Source organism: Oryctolagus cuniculus, chromosome 6 (genome assembly GCF_051225735.1).
Source record: "Oryctolagus cuniculus isolate XC-2025 breed Fujian yellow rabbit chromosome 6, ASM5122573v1, whole genome shotgun sequence".
NCBI lineage: Eukaryota > Metazoa > Chordata > Mammalia > Lagomorpha > Leporidae > Oryctolagus > Oryctolagus cuniculus.
The window spans coordinates 35,477,498-35,495,922 of record NC_142872.1 but is presented as its reverse complement, the minus strand read 5'-3'; the positions used below and the strand labels follow the sequence as shown (position 1 = coordinate 35,495,922).

General features: G+C 44.5%; 1 protein-coding gene across 9 annotated transcripts in view; it reads left to right on the top strand.

The window, feature by feature from the left end:
• Window positions 1–18,425, top strand: part of PPP2R2B (protein phosphatase 2 regulatory subunit Bbeta) — a 490,171-nt gene that overhangs the window by 363,471 nt on the left and 108,275 nt on the right. For all 9 annotated transcript variants that reach the window (XM_051843263.3, XM_051843261.3, XM_051843260.3 and 6 more), the window contains 1 exon segment: window positions 18,134–18,231. In XM_051843263.3, coding sequence (XP_051699223.1) covers window positions 18,134–18,231 — 98 coding nt within the window.

The window sequence follows — 18,425 nt, the reverse complement described above, 5'->3', positions numbered from 1 at the left end:
GGTAGGAGATACAGCAAAGTCAAAGTCAAGAGTGTGCGCCCTTCTACAAAGGGCAGTCACTCCCCAGCTCCAGTCAGGAGTGGCCACGTGGAAAGGTTATCCTCACGGTCATCTCTTTGGTTTTTGTTTGTGTGTGTGTGTGTGTGTTTTTTTTGTTTTTGTGTGTGTTTTTTTAACAAAACAAAGTCTGGGTTGTTAGCCAGAGAAACTTCACCATTTTTAAATGTTGGCAACTCTTGAAAAAAAAAAATTGGAAAACTTTGCTAATAATATTTAGTAGCAGTGTTACTAAATAAAACAATTTTGCTGATTGGATAGGACCCATCCACTATGATTGGTGTCCACTGTGCTATTTGGTCCTGGGATGTGGTGCCTCGCAGACTAGCTCTGCCTTTTCTGGGACCCAGGGGAGTGACCCCTAGGGAGAAATAGCAACACATTATCATATTTCCTGGGCCCCTACCAGGTGCTAGGCCCCCTGCTAAACTCCTTACTTACCACATTGAATCCTGGCCAGTCCCTCCAAAGTGGTTCCAGTGTTGTTTTATTTTATTTTTTCTTTAAGATTTATTTATTTATTTGAAAGTCAGAGTTACACAGAGAAAGAGAGGCAGAGAGGGAGAGACAGAGAGAGGTCTTCCATCTGCTGCTTCGCTCCCCAGATGGCCACAACAGCTGGAGCTGTGCCGATCCAAAGCCAGGAGCTTCTTCCAGATCTCTCCCACGTGGGTGCAGGGACCCAAGGACTTGGGCCATCTTCTGCTTTCCCAGGCCACAGCAGAGAGCTGGATTGGAGGTGGAGCAGCCCGGTCTCGAACTGGCGCTTCAGGCCAGGGTGTTAACCCGCTGCGCCACAGCGCCAGCTACCTCCAGTGTTATTTTATAGATTAAACTGGGGTACAAAGAACTCAAGTAACCTGCCCCCACCATGCTACTTATCAGTGACAGAGCAAAGTGGTATCTTGTGACATCGAATGCTGTCCTGTTAACCTTTCATTATATAACTTGTGCTGAATTCTGACACGAACTGCTTAAGTCTGGTCCTGTAATCTTTGATGTGACATCAGCCTCATTTTATAACATCGGAAGGTGGCTGGTGTACTTTACCCAAGATTAGCTAGCTATACTTAAAACTGGGGCTGGAGGACTACTATTGGTTATATCAGAATTATTTTCCAAGACAAAAATCCTAGGTTGCAGGCAAAGTAGAGGCGGGGCAAATTCCTTACAGCCGATAATGAAACTTGCTTTCCTGAGCTCAGGGGTGTGGTTGGTGCCCGTAGGTAGGAGCTATTTTAGACACTGCACGTGACTCACCAGCAGCTGCCAGTCAGACAGCCTGCACTGTGTCGCTTTGCCTACTCCAGGCATGCAGAGCAGAGACCCACAGGCCCTAGGAGCCGGCTCAGCCACTAATGAACTGTCTAATCCAGAAATCCCTGCTCAGCAATCGGGCAATCCAATTCACACGGCGCGTGCTTGACTGAAATAGTTCACTGGGTCAGGTTTCCTGGCATGTAAAGATCTTCCCACCCAGTCTCAGGAATTCTGTTGCCTTTCTCTCTGAAAATTGAAAGGGTGGAGCCATTTTACAGGGGCCAGAACTGAAGTATCAGAAGGGTGTGTGTATTTTAATCATGCATGCATTTTTATGTATATGGTTAGCTAAGAGTAAACCTTATTAAGCAGAATGAGGCAAATGTAGAATTAATTGGTTTTTAAATGATCATAATCCCATAGGCCTGCTACACCCAGTTCATGTGTGTGTGTGTGTGTGAATGAATCAGAGAATATGAGCCCAAGTGATCAGGGAACAACTATTAATAAATACTGTAAAAGCCCACACTTCAATTAAACATGGATTGCATGTCACTGTCAAACATCAGGCCAGAGGTGGGCACTGTGGTACGGGGTTAAGTTGCCATGGGGACACCTGCATCCCAGCTTTGGAGTACATGGTTCAAGTCCCACCTATTCCACTTCTGATCCAGCTTCCTGCTAATCTGTCTAGGAGGCAGCAGATAATGGCCCAAGTACTTGGGTTCCTGTCACCCATGTGAGAGACTCAGACGGAATCCCTGGTTCCTGGCTTCAGCCTGGTCCAGTACTGCTTGTTGTGGGAATTTGGGGAAGAACCAGTAGATGAAAGGTCTCAGTGTCTCTCTCTCTCTCTTTCTCTCCCCCTCCTTCCTCTCCCTCTCCCCCTCCCCCTCCTCCACCTCCCCCTCTTTCCCCTACCCCTCCTCCACCTCCCCCTCTTTCCCCTACCCCTCATTCTTCCCTCCCTCCTTCCCTCTGTCTCTGTTGCTCTCTGCCTTTCAAATAAAATAAATGTTTTTAAATTGAATCAGAAGCCAGAACTATCATGCTTCAAACAACAACAACAACAAAAAACCACTATGATCTCTAACCTAATGAATTATACAGTCCAATAAGGGAGACAGATATTAACAATAAACACCAAAAAAGAAAAGATAAATTCTGGTTGGGTACTTAAAGGAAACAGGGTACAGTAAAAAGTGATGGGAGATACCGAAATGGGCTGTTAGAAAAGGCACCTCTCAAAGGGCTGTTTAAGCTAAAATTGGTAAAGATGAAGAGAAGTTGGCCAAGGGAAAGGAAGGGAGGGCAGTAGTTTAAACTCAGAGCAGCACATTTGGAGACCCTGTAGTGGGGGAAAGCAGGGCACTTAGAATCTTGGAAGTGAAAGTGGAGGTAGAAGTGGTGAGACAAGAATTCTGATGTTTTCAAGTGAAGTTTGAGAGGGAGGGAAGGGCCGGTTCACGAGTTTTGCTTCCCAAGATGGCTTGTGCTACATTTTGTTGGTGATGGAAGTTCAGATGAAGAAGCAAAAGCGGATTTGAGACTGTGGCCAGTGTTGAATCCACACCTTCTGTGTTCAATGGTTTGACGACTCCTTACTGCTGTTAAATTATCAGCATTTAAACTCCCAATGCATCAAAATCGAGATCAAGAAACTGCTATGGTGTGTGTTGAAGAGAAAGAAATTTTGCCACTGTATTGACTAGTTACCAGCTTTGATCAAGCCCTGAGCTCTTCAAAGGCAATCATTTAGCCTGTTGAAATCCGTACTTGAACCTGTTCTCCTGAGTTGAGCCCTAGGGGGTATGACAACATGATCTGATTGTTACTTCTCTTTCACCTGCTGTGCTTGAGGGAAGTGCTTCTGACAATGGCCTTGGTACTTGATTGCTCAAGTACTGGTTTTATTTCAGAGATAGCCCAGGCTATGTGCCTATAGCAATGATCCATTGAAAGTAATCATAAGTTGTAGGTGAAAATGGAGCATATGTGACTTTACATTTAAGGGAGAGCTGTCAGGTGCATTACACACAAGCCAGTAGTCAGTTGTTGCCACGAGAATCCTGAATCTCCAACTATGGACTGTTTATGTCATGTTCAATGTGCACAAAATGAGATCTTAGGTACTATGAGAGGTGCTATCTACTAAACAAATAAATATGATCTGTCTTCAGGGGACTTATAATCTAGTTAAGGGGAAAACGAATACATTACTGTATATTCAAGCCATCTATCAACATTTGTTTCATAATCCAATATAAATAAGTCACACCCAGTGAGAAGAAGCCAGCTAGGTTGGTGAAGTTTTAAATGGAAATGATTGGTACTAAGTTGCCAGAAGCGACTAACATATAACTGAGTCTTATAATACAGGGAAAACACAGTTAAGTTCTAGGAGAATAAATTCCAGCTTGAGGCATTGCCTAAATCAAGGTTTTAGTACAGGGCGGTACTGAGCGATAGCCTCAGAACCCACTAGAGTTTAGAATCTTTAGTTGTGGTCCCAAAGTCCCCTGCAAACAGGAAACAGAATTTCACAAACATGTACGTCCATGCATCTTTGTGGAAAAGGTATTTTGGCTTTTATTATATTCTCAAAAAGTTCCAGTATCTCCTATAAAAGGTCAGGAGCTAGAATAAACTGTGTCATCAGCAAAGGGTTCGAGTTTGGAATCCTTTTTCTCATCAGACCTGTTTGCACTTGGTAGAAAGAAAGATGAGAACAACAGGGACTGTTCCCTTCATGAAGCGCATTTCAGTAAGGACAATAAACCAAGTCCACAGGGAAGTGAGAATGCCATGGAGACCATGTGAAATGTACACTTTCAGGAGCTGGGAGCAGAAAGGAATTTCTCCTGCTCAGAGAAACTGATGGACACCTGCATGGAATAGGTGGCATTTGAGCCAGCCTTGGGGGATTTGTGTACTTTTTTCTCTTCTCTCTCTCTCTTTTTTTTTTTTTTTTAAGATTAATTTGGAAGAGAGGGTGACAGGGAGAGGGAGAGAGAAAGATATCATAGGTCTTTGGTACATTCTCCAAAAGCCCACAACAGCCAGAATTGGGCCAGGTTGAAAGAGCGAGCCAGGAACTCCACCTGGTTCTCCCACGTGCGGGGCAGGAACCCGAGTACTTATGCCATCTTCTGCTGCCTCCCAGGCCCATTAGCAGGAAGCTGGAGAGGAAGCCCAGGCTTTCTGATATGGAACTCGGGCCTTCCCGCTGGCAGCTGAACCAGTTGTGCCACAGTGTCCACCCTCATGTTCTCATGGTCTTATTCACCCAGTTAATAGATAATTTTTGCAAACCTATTAGGTGCCAGTCCCTATGCTAGGTCCCCAGCTGATGCTAGAGAATAAGATCCCACCCTGCGGGGACACGCTGTCTAGGTAAATGAGACTTCAACACACGCAAGTCATGGAAAGAATGTCTCAGCTAGATGAAATGGCCTGAGTGGTGGTTAGCAAAGACCATATCTGCTTAGGGAGCCAAGGATTTAAACTTGGCTGAAATATTAGGTGTGTGACAAGGATGAGAGAGCTGAGTTGAACCCAGAAGATAAATTTTGAACGGCTAAGACCTAAAACCTGTGAGTCAGAGATTAAGAAAGGATGACTGAAGTGGTAGACAAGAGAGCGTAGGGACAAGAGACAGAAGGTAGAGGGGGAAAGAAGGGAGAAGTGACAGACAGGTTAGGAACGTGAGCCTTGGACCTGGAGTTGGGTTCAAATCCTTGCTCCGCAATTAGTCTACCAAACTGGGGCAAGCTATTTGACCTCCTTTAGCCACCACATCCCCACCTGCAATATGGGGGGAAGAAACCACAATCAGGACATTGGAGTGGCAATTAAGTGACACAAGGTAGAACACAAAGCACAGGTCCTGGCCAGAGTAAGTGTTCAGTCACTGAGGGTGATGACACAAGGATATGCAGGGATCCAGCGCTGTGCCTGGTGGGCAGCAGGCCAACTCAGCAAATGGTAGCTTCAAAGAAAAACTGTGCTTTTCCAAGCTGTACAGTACTGATATTTTTCTGAGACTGAAATGTCCTGAGGCCAAGTCAATAGCTATTCAGTTTCAGTGAGTCGTCTTCCTGACAGTCGCAACCCTCTCCCTATAATCACACCATGCTAAAGGAATGTTCAGCTAGAAGAGTTTTCCATTAAGTAGGGACTTCCTGGAAGGGAGATCTACAAATCACTTGGAAAGCTCCTGGCACCGTCACCTGGGTCTGGCCATTTGCAAAGCGTCTATAAATCTTGCACAGGTCAAGAATGACTGTGTGGGTCCCCCCACCCCTTCAATCTGATTTGCTTCTGTGAGATATTAGGAAGAATGGCGAAAGTTCCTCCAGAGAGGCCATGAGGAGGTCAGACTATCCATGTGGAAGTAATCTAGTAGCGAATTTCTCATCACTTTAAAGTGTATACAGGTAATCGGCCTTTGTCCGCCTGGTAGGCACATAGGACATGCTAAGGAATAGAGTCCTTTCTGCTCCCACTTCAAAGAAAAAAGAAGGGAAAATGAGGGGAAACTCGAAAGGAGAGAGAAGGAAAGAGGAGGCAGACAAGAAATGAAAAGAAAATGAAGGCTTTTCATTCACAGCAATCAAATGGGCCTCCAAAATGTTCATTTCTAGGAGAAATTCTTACAACACTAACCTAAGAATGTTTAGCATTAATGTTAATGCTAAATGTATTTTGGGGATCCTGTCAAACCTTAGATGCAGATAGGATTTCAATTGCGTCTAGTTTACTCGCCATCTCTTGGCTATGGGTAGGAATTAAACCAACAGACCTCATTTCAACTGTTAGTAGTGAGCAGTCCTGGTTACTGAATTGTTTGTGCTCACAATCATTTCTTTATTCATTCTACGATTCCACTCTCTTAGTTTTCACCATTCATCTTCCTGGCTGTTGCCACTTTCTCATTAGTGTATAAACAGGCTGTGATTTCCATGATATTATCAAAGCGCACACCCTGGATCCTACTTCCCCCATCATCTTCCCCCTCATTGCTTTGCTACACTTTTCAGCAAAACTCCTAAGACTTGTCCTTAGTCACTCTCTCCAAATGCTTTGCCTCCATTCTCTCTCAAGTCCACTGCAGCTAAGTTTTACTCAAACCATTCCACAGAAGCTGAACTTGAAAACTCAAAGTGACCTCCACAATGTGAAATCCTATGGCTGACCCTAGCCTTCTACCTTACCTGGCAGGGCGTTGGACGCAGCTCCCCTGCCCTCGCTTGCCATCCAGAACACTGGTTTGATTTTCCTCCTTTCTGACTGCTCATTCCTTCTCTGTTTGTTCACTCGCTCCTCTTCTCCACCCTTGGAAACACTAGAATGTCACAGCATCAGTCCTTGGGCCTCATCTTTTCTTACATATATTCACTCTGCCAGCTCGCCCAGCCTTGTGTCTTTAAATACCATCTGAATGCTAGGAACTCCCATATTTCTATCAGCAGCTCAAACCCCTCTTCTGAACTCCAGACTCTGTCTTCCAGTTATCTACTCACCATCTCCACTTAAAACCCCCTTGTGTTTCACATGTAGAAAACAGTATCTGGTCTCCCCCCGACCCCATCCCCACACACAAAGCCGCCTCTACCCACAAAATTCCCAGTCTCTGTGGTGGCCACTTCAACATGCCAGTTGCAGAGGGCAGAACCGTGGGGCTCAGCCTTGATTCTGCCCTTTGTGCCATGCACTGTACTCAGCCCGTCAGCAAGTCCTATCAGATCGATCTTCAGCCTGTGCCGGCATCTGACCACTCCCAAGCCACTGACCTTCCTCACCTGCATTACCTCACTGTACTCCTTGATTCTACTTCTGTGCTCTGCAATCTGCTCTCAACAAGGCAGCCACATTGATTTCTGTAAAACTGTGTCACTCCTCTTTGTCACCCTCCAGCAGCCTGCCATTTCACTTGGTTTTCAAATAATTGTAAAATGTACATCACATAAAACACCATTTTATCCACTTAGGCACCTCCTTTGGTGGCATTAATTCATGCACATTGTTGTCCCGTTTCACTTGTAGTAAAGCCAAAGCATTTGCTGTGATCTGTAGGATTCTACATGACCTAAACCTCTCCCTTTTGAACCCCTTTTTCTCCTGCTTTGCTCTGCTCTGGCAGAGCAGTGGGTCTTGGCACTGTCTGTTTCCTCTGTGTGGAACACTCTTCCTACAGACTCCTACGTGGTAAACTCCCTCACTGCCTTCAAGACTGCTACCACCTCTAGCACTGTTAATCTTCTTTAATCAGCTCTGTTTGCTTTCCATATTATGTAAAGTACAGTATAGCATTATTACATTATGGCAATTATATTAATTGCTATCTGTTCTCCATAACTAGAATATAAGTTCCATGGTGGTAGATACTTCATGATTGATATTTCTGTAATACCTGGACTAGTATTTGATACATAGTAGGTATGCTCAGTGAATATTTATTGAGTAAATAAATGGATCATTCAATGAATCTGTCAACATTGAGTCTTTCTTAATTTTTCTATAATATCACTTATATCTCAACTAGATACAAAGTTTAGATATAAACTTTGACTCAAATATAATGGATTTTTCTAGTTGCCAAATTTTCTATGGGTAGAAAACAGTAATATGTTCTATAATGTCTTTCCTTGATGAGTATTTATTGAAAGTTGGGTCTTGGAGATGGCATTGTGGTACAATAGGTTAAGCCACAGCTTTAAACACAGGCATTAGAGCTCCAATTTTAGTCCACCTGCTCCATTTCCAATCCAGCTTCCTTCTAACATGTCTGGGAAGGTAGTGATGATGGCCCTAATCTTGGGCTCCCTTTACTCATGTGAGAGACCAAGATGGAGTGCCTATCAGTACTATAAAGTTTGTTCTCTCATGATCCATCTGTTTCTAAAGTTGTCTAACACCCATTTTCTGAATAAGAATGTCCCCTTGCCTCACACACCTTAAGAAAATGTGTATATCCTACCAGCATAGATGTTTTGCTTGTGGATGCGTTGTTTAGGGTGACCCATTCTTTGTATGTTGGGCCACTTTGATATTGGCTCTCTGGGCTCCCAGGGATCCCATACAGAAGGAAAGAAGATTGAGAATACTGTTAGGTGCTGGGCCCCTCAGCTAGGCACTGAAGACTCAGTGGTGAACAAGTTCCTTGTGGAGCTTACCAGAGAGAGGCATTTCAAGTGGTTCTCTTCCCACTGTGGAAAGTGCTAATAGAAAGAGTTGATGACTTATGGGCTAGAGTATGAGGAGCAATGAATGAGGCTACCTAATCAAGGGAGCTGCCTCAGACTGGGGAGAAGTCACACCAACCTTCCTCCACAAGTGATAGTTGAGCCCATCCACAAATATGGGGATTTTTAGCTGCCCCAAGGAGAATACCATGGCTTACGTACTGACTTTAGAGCATCCTGCACAGTAAACTTTCTGGCCAAAAATGTGCCAAACAGATACCCTATGAAGTGTGTTTGGGTGACATAGCCCTTGTCAAAGAGTCCCTATTCCCTCACAGGTGTGAAAGCTTTCTCATTTTGGACCTGGAGTCCTGCTCACTCTGGGGCCAGCCATGGATGTTCTATGTTGTGCAGATAATAGGTTTGAATGATTGACAGAGTTTGTACCGCCTGAACCGTTAATTACTCCTCTGCTTTTTGAAAGAGTGGGTGACAGATGGTAAACACCTTGACAGCAGCTTCCACTGTAACTGTGGGTTAAGCCACTGCAAGCGTGGAGGCAGGTCTGGACTGCTCCCAATTTCCCACTGGATTTTTGTGTATGTGGAGACACACTGACTCTTGCTGTTTTGGCAAGCTTTATTTCAACTTCAGGAAAATAGTCCGTTCTAGACTTCCATGTTACAGGAACTTGTTTGGGAAAAAAAGGCAATCTCCATGGACCCACAAGTCCCTGGGTTCTCTAAGACCTGGCTCGTCCTGGAGACTCGGTCAGCGTGGGGAGGCTGTGTGCATTTTAATGGGAGCAGCACAGCCTTCATTACTCATCTGCCTTCTACCATCTGGAGTTTCACAGCTCAGCAAGCATGGTGGGCTTCCTGCATGGTAGCAGGGAGAGTGTGGCTCCTAAGGAGGGTGTGGTTAGGCCCCCTGGAAGTGACAGTTGTATAACGGGCACCATGAATACATCGGGGTGGGCATTCTATCTTAGTAAGCTGCTTCCACATTGGAATGGTTGAAAAGTATTGTAGTATTTCTACGGCACGGAAAGGAGGGAGCACACACTTCCCCAGTACCGGAAACCTAGAAAGTGAGAAGGAAATGGGCTGTGTGGTAGAGTTGAAATGAAATGTGCATATGAGAGTTGTACAGGAAGTTGTGGGGCAAGGGACTTTTTTTTTTTTTTAATTTAGCATGCTTAAATAAACTGGTCCTGTCCCAAGTGCTGTGAAGGCAAAGCTTTGTTAGCATGGTTTGCATGCAAGTAACAGGAAGTCAGATGATGGCTTAAATCACAAAATCTATTAATAATTTCTTCCTAATTAGACAGTGAACACCCTGTGTCTACTGTTTAACAAGTACAGACATAGGGTATCCCAAGTTAAGTTTTAGTTCAATGATGTCGTCAGAGACATTGTCCCATTCTTCAGTCATATTCAGCCTTAGGCTTGGGGCCCGTATTGTGGTGCAGTGGGTTAAGCCACTGCTTGCAAGACTGCCATCCCATATCACACTGCTGGTTCAAGTCCCAGCTGCTCTCTTAGGACCCTAATGTTGCTAATGCTGCCTGGGAAGACAGCAGGTGATAGCTCAGGTACTTAGGCTCCTGTCTCCTGTGTGGGAAACCATGATGGAGTTTTCTGGATCCTGGCTCTGTCCTGGCTGTTATGGCCACTTGGAAAGTGAACCAGCAGTTGGAAAACCTGTCCCTCTCTCTGTGTCACTCTGCCTTTCAAAAAAGTAGCATTTAATGGAACATTAAAAAAAAAGCAAAAATTAAAAAAATAATAATGAAGTTGTTAGGCTTGCTGCCTCCTAGTCACAGGATGGCTGCTACAACTCCACATGAATACATATAACCCCATGCAAAGGCAGGAAGCAAAGCACAGTCAGCTGGCCAGAAGGCCTCGTCTCGCTTGCTTGCTTTTATACAGGAAAGAAAAATCTGTCCCAGAATCTCTGTCTCCCTCTCCACACCCTCCCCAAGTACACCTTCCCTAGTCTTCCTGGCCAGCTTGGTTACACGGCCACCCCTAGCTGTAAGGTCAGCTAGGAAGCAAGTATCTGCATGTCCAGCCTCTCCCTTTGGCACAGTGGGAGGCAGGGAAGGAAGAGTGGTACTTGATAGGAGGAGCCAACTCAGAGTGTCCACCACAATCAATTAGCTGTCATCAATGGGCTTGGTGCACAGAGGCGGACTGACCTGTCGACAGTGCCTGTGTTCTAGCACTGGATTTATAGTTGCATAGGAAGCAGCAGTTGTGAGAAGCCCTTGGGCCTTAGAACTGTTGGACCATTCCACCTGCATTGTTTCATATGGGAGGAATGCTGGCATGGGATGGAGCTTACAGTCAGCTGCCCAGGATTAATTATATTGAAAGGAAAGGATGCAGTGTCCAAATACCGGACACTGATTAGGTGACAGAGGAGCCAAGTTCAGATCAGATCAGAAGTACGTCGTATACACAGTAGGCCAGAGGTAGCGAGCATGTGGCATGGGTGTTGCCTCTGTCCCTGCCCATGCCCAGCACCTAGATGAGCATAGCCTTCACGTAACAAGGCCAAGTGTGACCTCAGAATTCTCAGTAGCTTCTGCCAAGAAATTGAAGTGGGGAAATAAAATTAGGTCTACTTGTTGCTACTAATCAGAATTAGATATTGAATACTGCGGTCAGGAGCACTGTGCTAGAAGAATGTGGAAAGCACGTCAGGAAGCGAGTGCTCTGGAACCGAGAACTGAAACGTGGTGCCCTTTGAAGGCCAAGGGCGTAGATGCAAGGCAGAAGGCCTCAAGCCCAGTCTGTCGTGCAGCTACGCAGTTGACAAGACGTATGAATGAATTTCTTTGACGCCTTGTTGTTGAACAGGGAGGAAAAAAACCCTGAATTCTAGTGATCGTACCTAAACAGATTTAATGACAAACTCTGACTGTAGTGAGAAAATGCTTCATATTGAACTGAACCTATGTATAGAGACGGCTTGTGTTGAACCTCTCTATTTGCACGGTACTTTTCACTTCTAGAAGCCCTTGTATCTGTCAGTTTATTTGATGCCCACAACCGTATTCCCCTTTGAAAAACTTGACCGCAGAGGGGGAGTTGGGAGGAATTGGGGGGGGAGGTGGAGCTGATCTATGTCGTGATGATGGCTCGGATGCACGTCTCTCTGCGTTTCTCAAAACCCATGCAGCTGTATGGCACAAAAAGTGAATTTTACTATATGTAGGCTAAAATATAAATTTTAAAGTTTAAAAAGCCACTGAGATGAATGCTAAAATCTTTTATCCTGTTTGGAAACCAATTAAAATTATTTACAGTTACAGTTAAACTTGTTAAAGTATTTACAGTCATGGCAAAAAAACTATCAAAAATGCTGAAAAATAGAAAAACACTGCGGGAAAATAAGTCACCTACATCCTACACCAAAACAATACCATTATGGACACTGTCTGACAAACTTTTCTATGAATGTGTGTATATTTGTAGGAATTATCCACTGTTTGTAAGGGAGTCAAATTGTAGGGGAAATTTCATTTTATATTTTAACTGTCACTTCATTATTAATGGACATTAGTAACTGTGTATTGTTTACTTAGATAAATTATCTAATGAGAAATATTTAAAAGATTTATTTGAAATAGAGACTTCTTGGGGCTGGTGCTATGAACAGTGGGCTAAAGCCCAGGCCTGCAGCATTAGCATCCCATATGGGCACTGGTTCGAGTCGCAGCTGCTCCACTTCCCATCCAGCTCCCTGCTAATGTGCCTGGGAAAATGGTGGAGGATGGCCCAAGTCCTTAGGCCCCTGCACGCATGTGGGAGACCCGAGAGAAGCTCCTGGCTGCTGCCTGCAGGTCGGCTCAGCTCTGGCCATTGCGGTCAACTAGGGAGTGAACCAGCAGATGGAAGACCTCTATTTTTCTGTCTCTGTCTCTGTCTCTGTCTCTGTGTAACTCTCTTTCAAATAAAATCTTTTTAAAAATGTAAAAAAGAAAGGGAGACTTCCAGAGAGAGAGAGAAATTGATTGATTGATTGATTTTCCATGTACTGGTTGACACCCCAGTGGCCGCCTGCAGCACCAATATCGCATATGGGCACCAGTTCAAGTCCCATCTCCTCCACTTCTGATCCATCTTCCTGCTAATGCTTCTGGGAAAGCAGCAGAGGATGGCCCACATTCTTGGGCCCCTGCGCCCTCAGGGGAAACCTGGAGGAAGCTCCTGGCTCCTATCTCTGAACTGGCCCAGCTCTGGCTGTTGCAGTCATTTGTGGAGTGAGCCAGTGGAAGAAGACCTCTCTGTCTGTGGCTCTTCCTTTCAATTAAATAAAGTAACTCCTTAAATAAAAAAAAAAAAAAGTCCCTAAGCAAGACATAGCAGATACACCCACCACCCCTCTGCCTCCCAGAGCCATGGCCCACTGTCACACCTCAGCCCAGAAGTGACCCCCGCCCCATCCTTCCAAGCACACACCTTCTGGCAGCTACCCATACTTCACCACTGTTCCCCACTATGGGAGCTCTTTTCCATCTTTGCTGATCTCCTCGGCCTAGCTGAAGAAACAGAAACCTGCCTAGAGCCAACAAAGCTGTCAGGAATAATGCCAGGTGTTGCGTGGGCAAAACTATTCAGTTGATACAGTAAGTGGTTTTATATTATTATCTACCAAATGTTTCTTAGGTGAAATATAATACAGTAAATGGGCTCTGAGGGCTACATTGCATTGCCCTTTGTTTTCCAACCCCATGATTGATATTAAGAGGCATTGCTATTGATTTGGTCAGTAACATTGTTTCTCCAGTGGACTTTGGGTTTCGATCCTCCCGAAGTCTCAACTGAGCCATCATTTTATCAAACAGTCACCTGCTCTCTGAACCCAGTAATTGTAGAACCTGCCTCAATCCAGTCCTGTAGCATTGCATAGACTACAGCACAGCGTGGTGCTATCTAAGGGATTAGGACGTGAGTAGGGCGGGGAGGGAGCTACTGTTTTCTTCAGCCTTACAATCACATGAATATAATTGCTCAGTCAATACCTATTGTTCGGGTAAATAGAGACGTTAGGTGTGAAATCACCAGTCTGGAACCTTCATGGGATTCTTAGATTGATTTTTAAAAAAGAAAAACTCAGTCTTCACAGTGCCTATTGAGCTAGAAAAGGGGTTACCAGGCCACCATCTTGTGGAAATTAAATCAGCACAAACAGATGTGGAGCAAACCTCATACCTCCCATGGTTTCCTTTAAAAATCACTTTACCTGCATTTGACCTCTGATACTGTTTCTGCATGTTGTTGTTTTATTGTGTTGACTTTTTCCACATCTATATGGAACAGAGGGAAAATGCTCAAGTTTATAGTTTCTTGTTGTGTAGTGTGATGAGGATGAGCATTTAATGTTGTCACATAAACTTAAGATTTAGGGGCTGACGCTGTGGCACAGCGGGTTAATGCCCTGGCCTGAAGCGCCGGCATCCCATATGGGTGCCAGTTCTAGTACCGGCTGCTCCTCTTCTGATCCAGCTCTCTGCTATGGGCTGGGAAAGCAGTGGAAGATGGCCCAAGTCCTTGGGCCCCTGCACCCACATGGGAGACCTGGAAGAAGCTCCTGGCTCCTGGCTTCGGATTGGCACAGCTCCGGCCGTTGCGGCCAACTGGGGAGTGAACCAGCGGCTGGAAGACCTCTCTCTCTTGCTCTCTGCCTCTCCTCTCTCTGTGTAACTGACTTTCAAATAAATAAATAAATCTAAAAAAAAAAAAAAAAAAAAAAAAAAAAACAAGATTTAAAGGTGAAAACCATGCTGAGTTTGATAAATTATTGCTCTTTTTTTGATAAATTGATGTCTGTTTATCATGATTTCAGACAAACTTACTGTCCTTAAGTTTGTTAGCTTACTGTTACTTGTGAAACTTACTTTGTCCTGAGAAGCATGTGTTTTGCAGTTTAAGCTGCCCTACCAAAAAGCACATTGTAAACACAAGGGCATTTGTATGAGAGGCTTCAGGATCTTGGAATTGGAAGGCAGAGTGATTCATGAGTTTTGCATCAATTATGAAACAGTCACAGATGAAGATAAGAAGATATGGATGGGGCAGTAAACTCTTGAGTTAGACCCACTGAGCAATGATAAATGAGTCAGGAAACACAGAAGTTCACAATAGGTATTAACTCGAGCTGCATGTTCCGATGGTGGGTAGGCGACAGCTTGTTGAAAACAAGCCCACATACATACCATGTGGCTAGCAGGATGGAAACAAAGGGAAGGCCTTTATTTCTTTTTTTTTTTAAGATTTTATTTATTTATTTATTTGAGAGGTAGAGTTACAGACAGTGAGAAGGAGAGATGGAGAGACAGGTCTTCCTTCTGTTGGTTCACCCCCCAAATGGACGCAACAGCCGGAGCTGTGCCGATCAGGAGACAGGAGTTCCCTCCAGGTTTCCCACGTGGGTGCAGGGGCCCAAGAGACTGGGCCATTCTCCACTGCTTTCCCAGCCACAGCAGAGAGCTGGACTGGAAGTGGAGCAGCTGGGACCAGAACTGGTACCCATATGGGATGCCGGCACAGCAGGCGGAGGATCAACCTACTGCGCCACAGCACCAGCCCTGGGAAGGCCTTTATTTCAAAGTCTCTCCATGCCAGTCACCTTCTCCTGTACAAGAGTCTTGAGAGAGACATATCATTGAAGAACAATAACACTTGGAAAACAAAGGGGTGTTTTTAATAGCTGGGCTCATGCCTAATGGTTTGTAATGCAGAGCTCTGTGAATATTGGCTTGGGGCCTGTGACTTGGACTTCACGTTAAATCTTAGCTTGTTTTGACCTGTGCGGATCTGAAAGACATTTTCATATACTCTGGGTGGAAAGACAATGGTTATGTCATCCCTGGAAAAGCAAATTGTATTTCTCTTTGAGTGACTTCCTCTTCTTTTTTTTTTTTTTTTTCAAATGAACCACAGGGTCACACTGTAAAAAAAGCTACTTAACTCTTCTGATCCCCAATTTTATCAAGAGGAAAATTTTGTCTTTTAGTTCCAATGAAAAGATGTGGCAGCTGTCTTATGCTGTCTGTTGGCATGCCTGCCCAGGGGAAAAGCAGAAACTGCATATAAGCAAAATCTGAAAACTTGATTGTAACACATGAGCACAGCAAGACCTGGCTTCCCTACCACCTTCTCTTCCCCATGCTGCTCTTTGTCTCTGGGAAGTGTTTGAGCAATTTGAGATTCCCAGTAATCTAAAAGAAAGCCCCAAAGTGAAAAGAAACAGTGACACCCACGTTGGTTCTACCCAAGTCAGGAAGCTCTATTACATTTCACTAACTATTCAAGAAGAAACTGGAAGCAGTCACTAAAGTTAAAAATGGTTGCTTAGGGTTGGCATTGTGGTTAAGCTGCTGCCTGCATCCCACGTGAATGCTGGTTTGAGTCCTAATGGTTCCACTTCCAACCCAGCTCCCTGCTAATGTACCTGGGAAAGCAGTGGCAGATGGTGCAAGTGCTTGGGCCCTGCCACCCATGTGGGAGACCCACATGAAGCTGCTGGCTCTTGCCTTCTGCCTGGTCCTGCCCCAGTAATTGCAGCCATTTGGGGGAGTGAACCAGTAGATGAAAGATCTCTCTGTGTGTCTCTTCCTCTCTGTCTCTGACGCTACCTTTCAAATAAATCTTTTTCAAAAGAAAAATTGCATGCTAGCACTCAGCGCTGTTCAGTCTTGGCATGTTGAGGCAACTACACGTGTAAAACAGTCGCCTCGTGTCCTCTATGTATGAGTAATTTGCTAAGATGCACAAACTGAAGTGCAAGGAGGTGGTAAAATACTTCACCTAATGTGGCTGGATTTCCTTACTCAACTCAGGGGCACTCGTTATATAAATTGGCTTCCTAAACATCTATCAGGAGCTTTGCAGCTACATAACTTAATTTGTTTCTTTAAGGCTAGTTTATGGGAGGGATTTTCCAGTTTAGATCGCTGGTAAGACGTGGAGCAGCCTTTCCCTAATGAAGTCTCTATAGGCCAGAAGTCATAAACTCGCGACCCTCAAACAATATTCATGCCAGACAAGATTGATTTTTTTTCTTATGGCATTGAAAAAAATAGTTGCCAGTATATAATACTAAAATCTGATTTTTCAGTTTAAAAGAAATTACTGAACATAAGGCGATACACGTAATATTTTATGTAACCATTGGTTTATGCCAAATAGCCCTTTGTCCCTTAAAAGGAGACGTAAGCTTCCTAGTTCACCTGGTTTACCTCGTCCATGCTGCTTCCTGGCCTTGGAGGGCTTTGAATTTGCTACCTGTTGCGGCTCTCCTCTAAGAGGCCAGAATTAGAAATCATGAATTGTTCTCTAAAAGTGACTAAGGCTTGTCACTTATTTTTTATTTGTTTATTTTTTACTTTTGCACAGTGACTATGAGAAGCATTTTCCTTTTTGGAAAAATGACAGTTACTCTGTATAAAATGGAGAATTTTACACTAGTTACTTGAATAAATCAGGCATGCAGAGAAAATCCTCAAATAGTATAAAGGTAGGATCTGAAATTGCAATTACTCAAGGGTAATCGCCCGAGTTTTCTACCTCACTGTTTCCCCTTTGCTTTCCATACATAGACATCATATTCAGAATGTTCCGTAGTCAAAGACCATAGTCATAATTCCCCTGCCTCTTTTTTTCTCTTGTTCGGTCGTTCGTTCTTTTTTTTTTTTTTTAACTCATTTGCACTCTTGGTAGCAATTGTTGGAGCCCTGCAGGGGAATAATTGCAGGGGAATTAACCTCTGACATTTTTCTAAAAATAGCCCTACTAAATCTAATCATAGGTAATTTACCTGTCCATGTTCCTTGGGGGTAACCGGTGTTGAAAAAAGATTTGGCAGGCTGGCACTCCTTCAGCAATTACCTGGTGATGGGCGTTCCTGGTGCCTGTGCTTTTACCCCATTTAGAAGTGGAGTCCAAATTGCCCCCTCTGACCGCATGACCCTGTTTTCTCAGCACCCTTTCCCTTGAGTTTGAAGAAGTCTGGGCTCTTGCAGAAGGGTGTGTTGGGCCCACAAGAACTGGGAGAGCGTGGGTCACGCCAGAGCGTCTGGGGGGTCCTTCCTTGAATGTGTGACTGGCAGTATTCCCCGCCGTTTCTTTGTGCACTGCCCTTCCGTGTGCTGGGTCTGAGCATCCAAATCCGCTTCATCGCGGTCCTCAGTCCCAAGTTCAGTGACCACAACTGAAAGCATTTGAGCAAGTTTCTTGGTGCAGAAGAAAGGGAAAGAACAAGACCACCTGCCTGTTGAAGGGTCTCTGCTTGGTAGAAATTATTGAAGAAAAACACCATTTCTCTGCGCTGTCAAGAAACTCATTTTCTCTTACCCAATACACAAAGGTCTGAATGTGCTTGTTCCTTTTGTTCTCACCAGATGTGCTAAGAGGTGAAGCGCAGTGTGGGCATCTAGGAGATTGACTGCCCCAAGTCCCCTTCTAGTGCACTCGAAATACTGAATGTAAAATCCTTGTAAATTCCACTGCAGCGACAGAGCCCTAAGCCCTTAAATGCACAGAAAAAGAATGTCTATTATCTATCCTTTCAAAGTAAGTGTGCAGTTACTTACGTTGCCTTTGTCTTCTTCTTTTCAGCTGACATTATCTCTACGGTAGAATTCAACCACACGGGAGAATTACTAGCGACAGGGGACAAGGGGGGTCGGGTTGTAATATTTCAACGAGAGCAGGAGGTAAGTGGCAGTGAATGCAAAATGCCTGTTTGCTTCTCTTTTTCAAGGAAGCCTCCTACTGTTCTCTAATCCTCATGTGTCGCCCTTAACCTTGCTGCTTTGCTCACAAACTAAAAACTGCCAAAAAATCATTAATATCAACAGTTGCACATACAGACTCACAGAGGCCCCTTCAAAGACAGCCTGCTATGGGC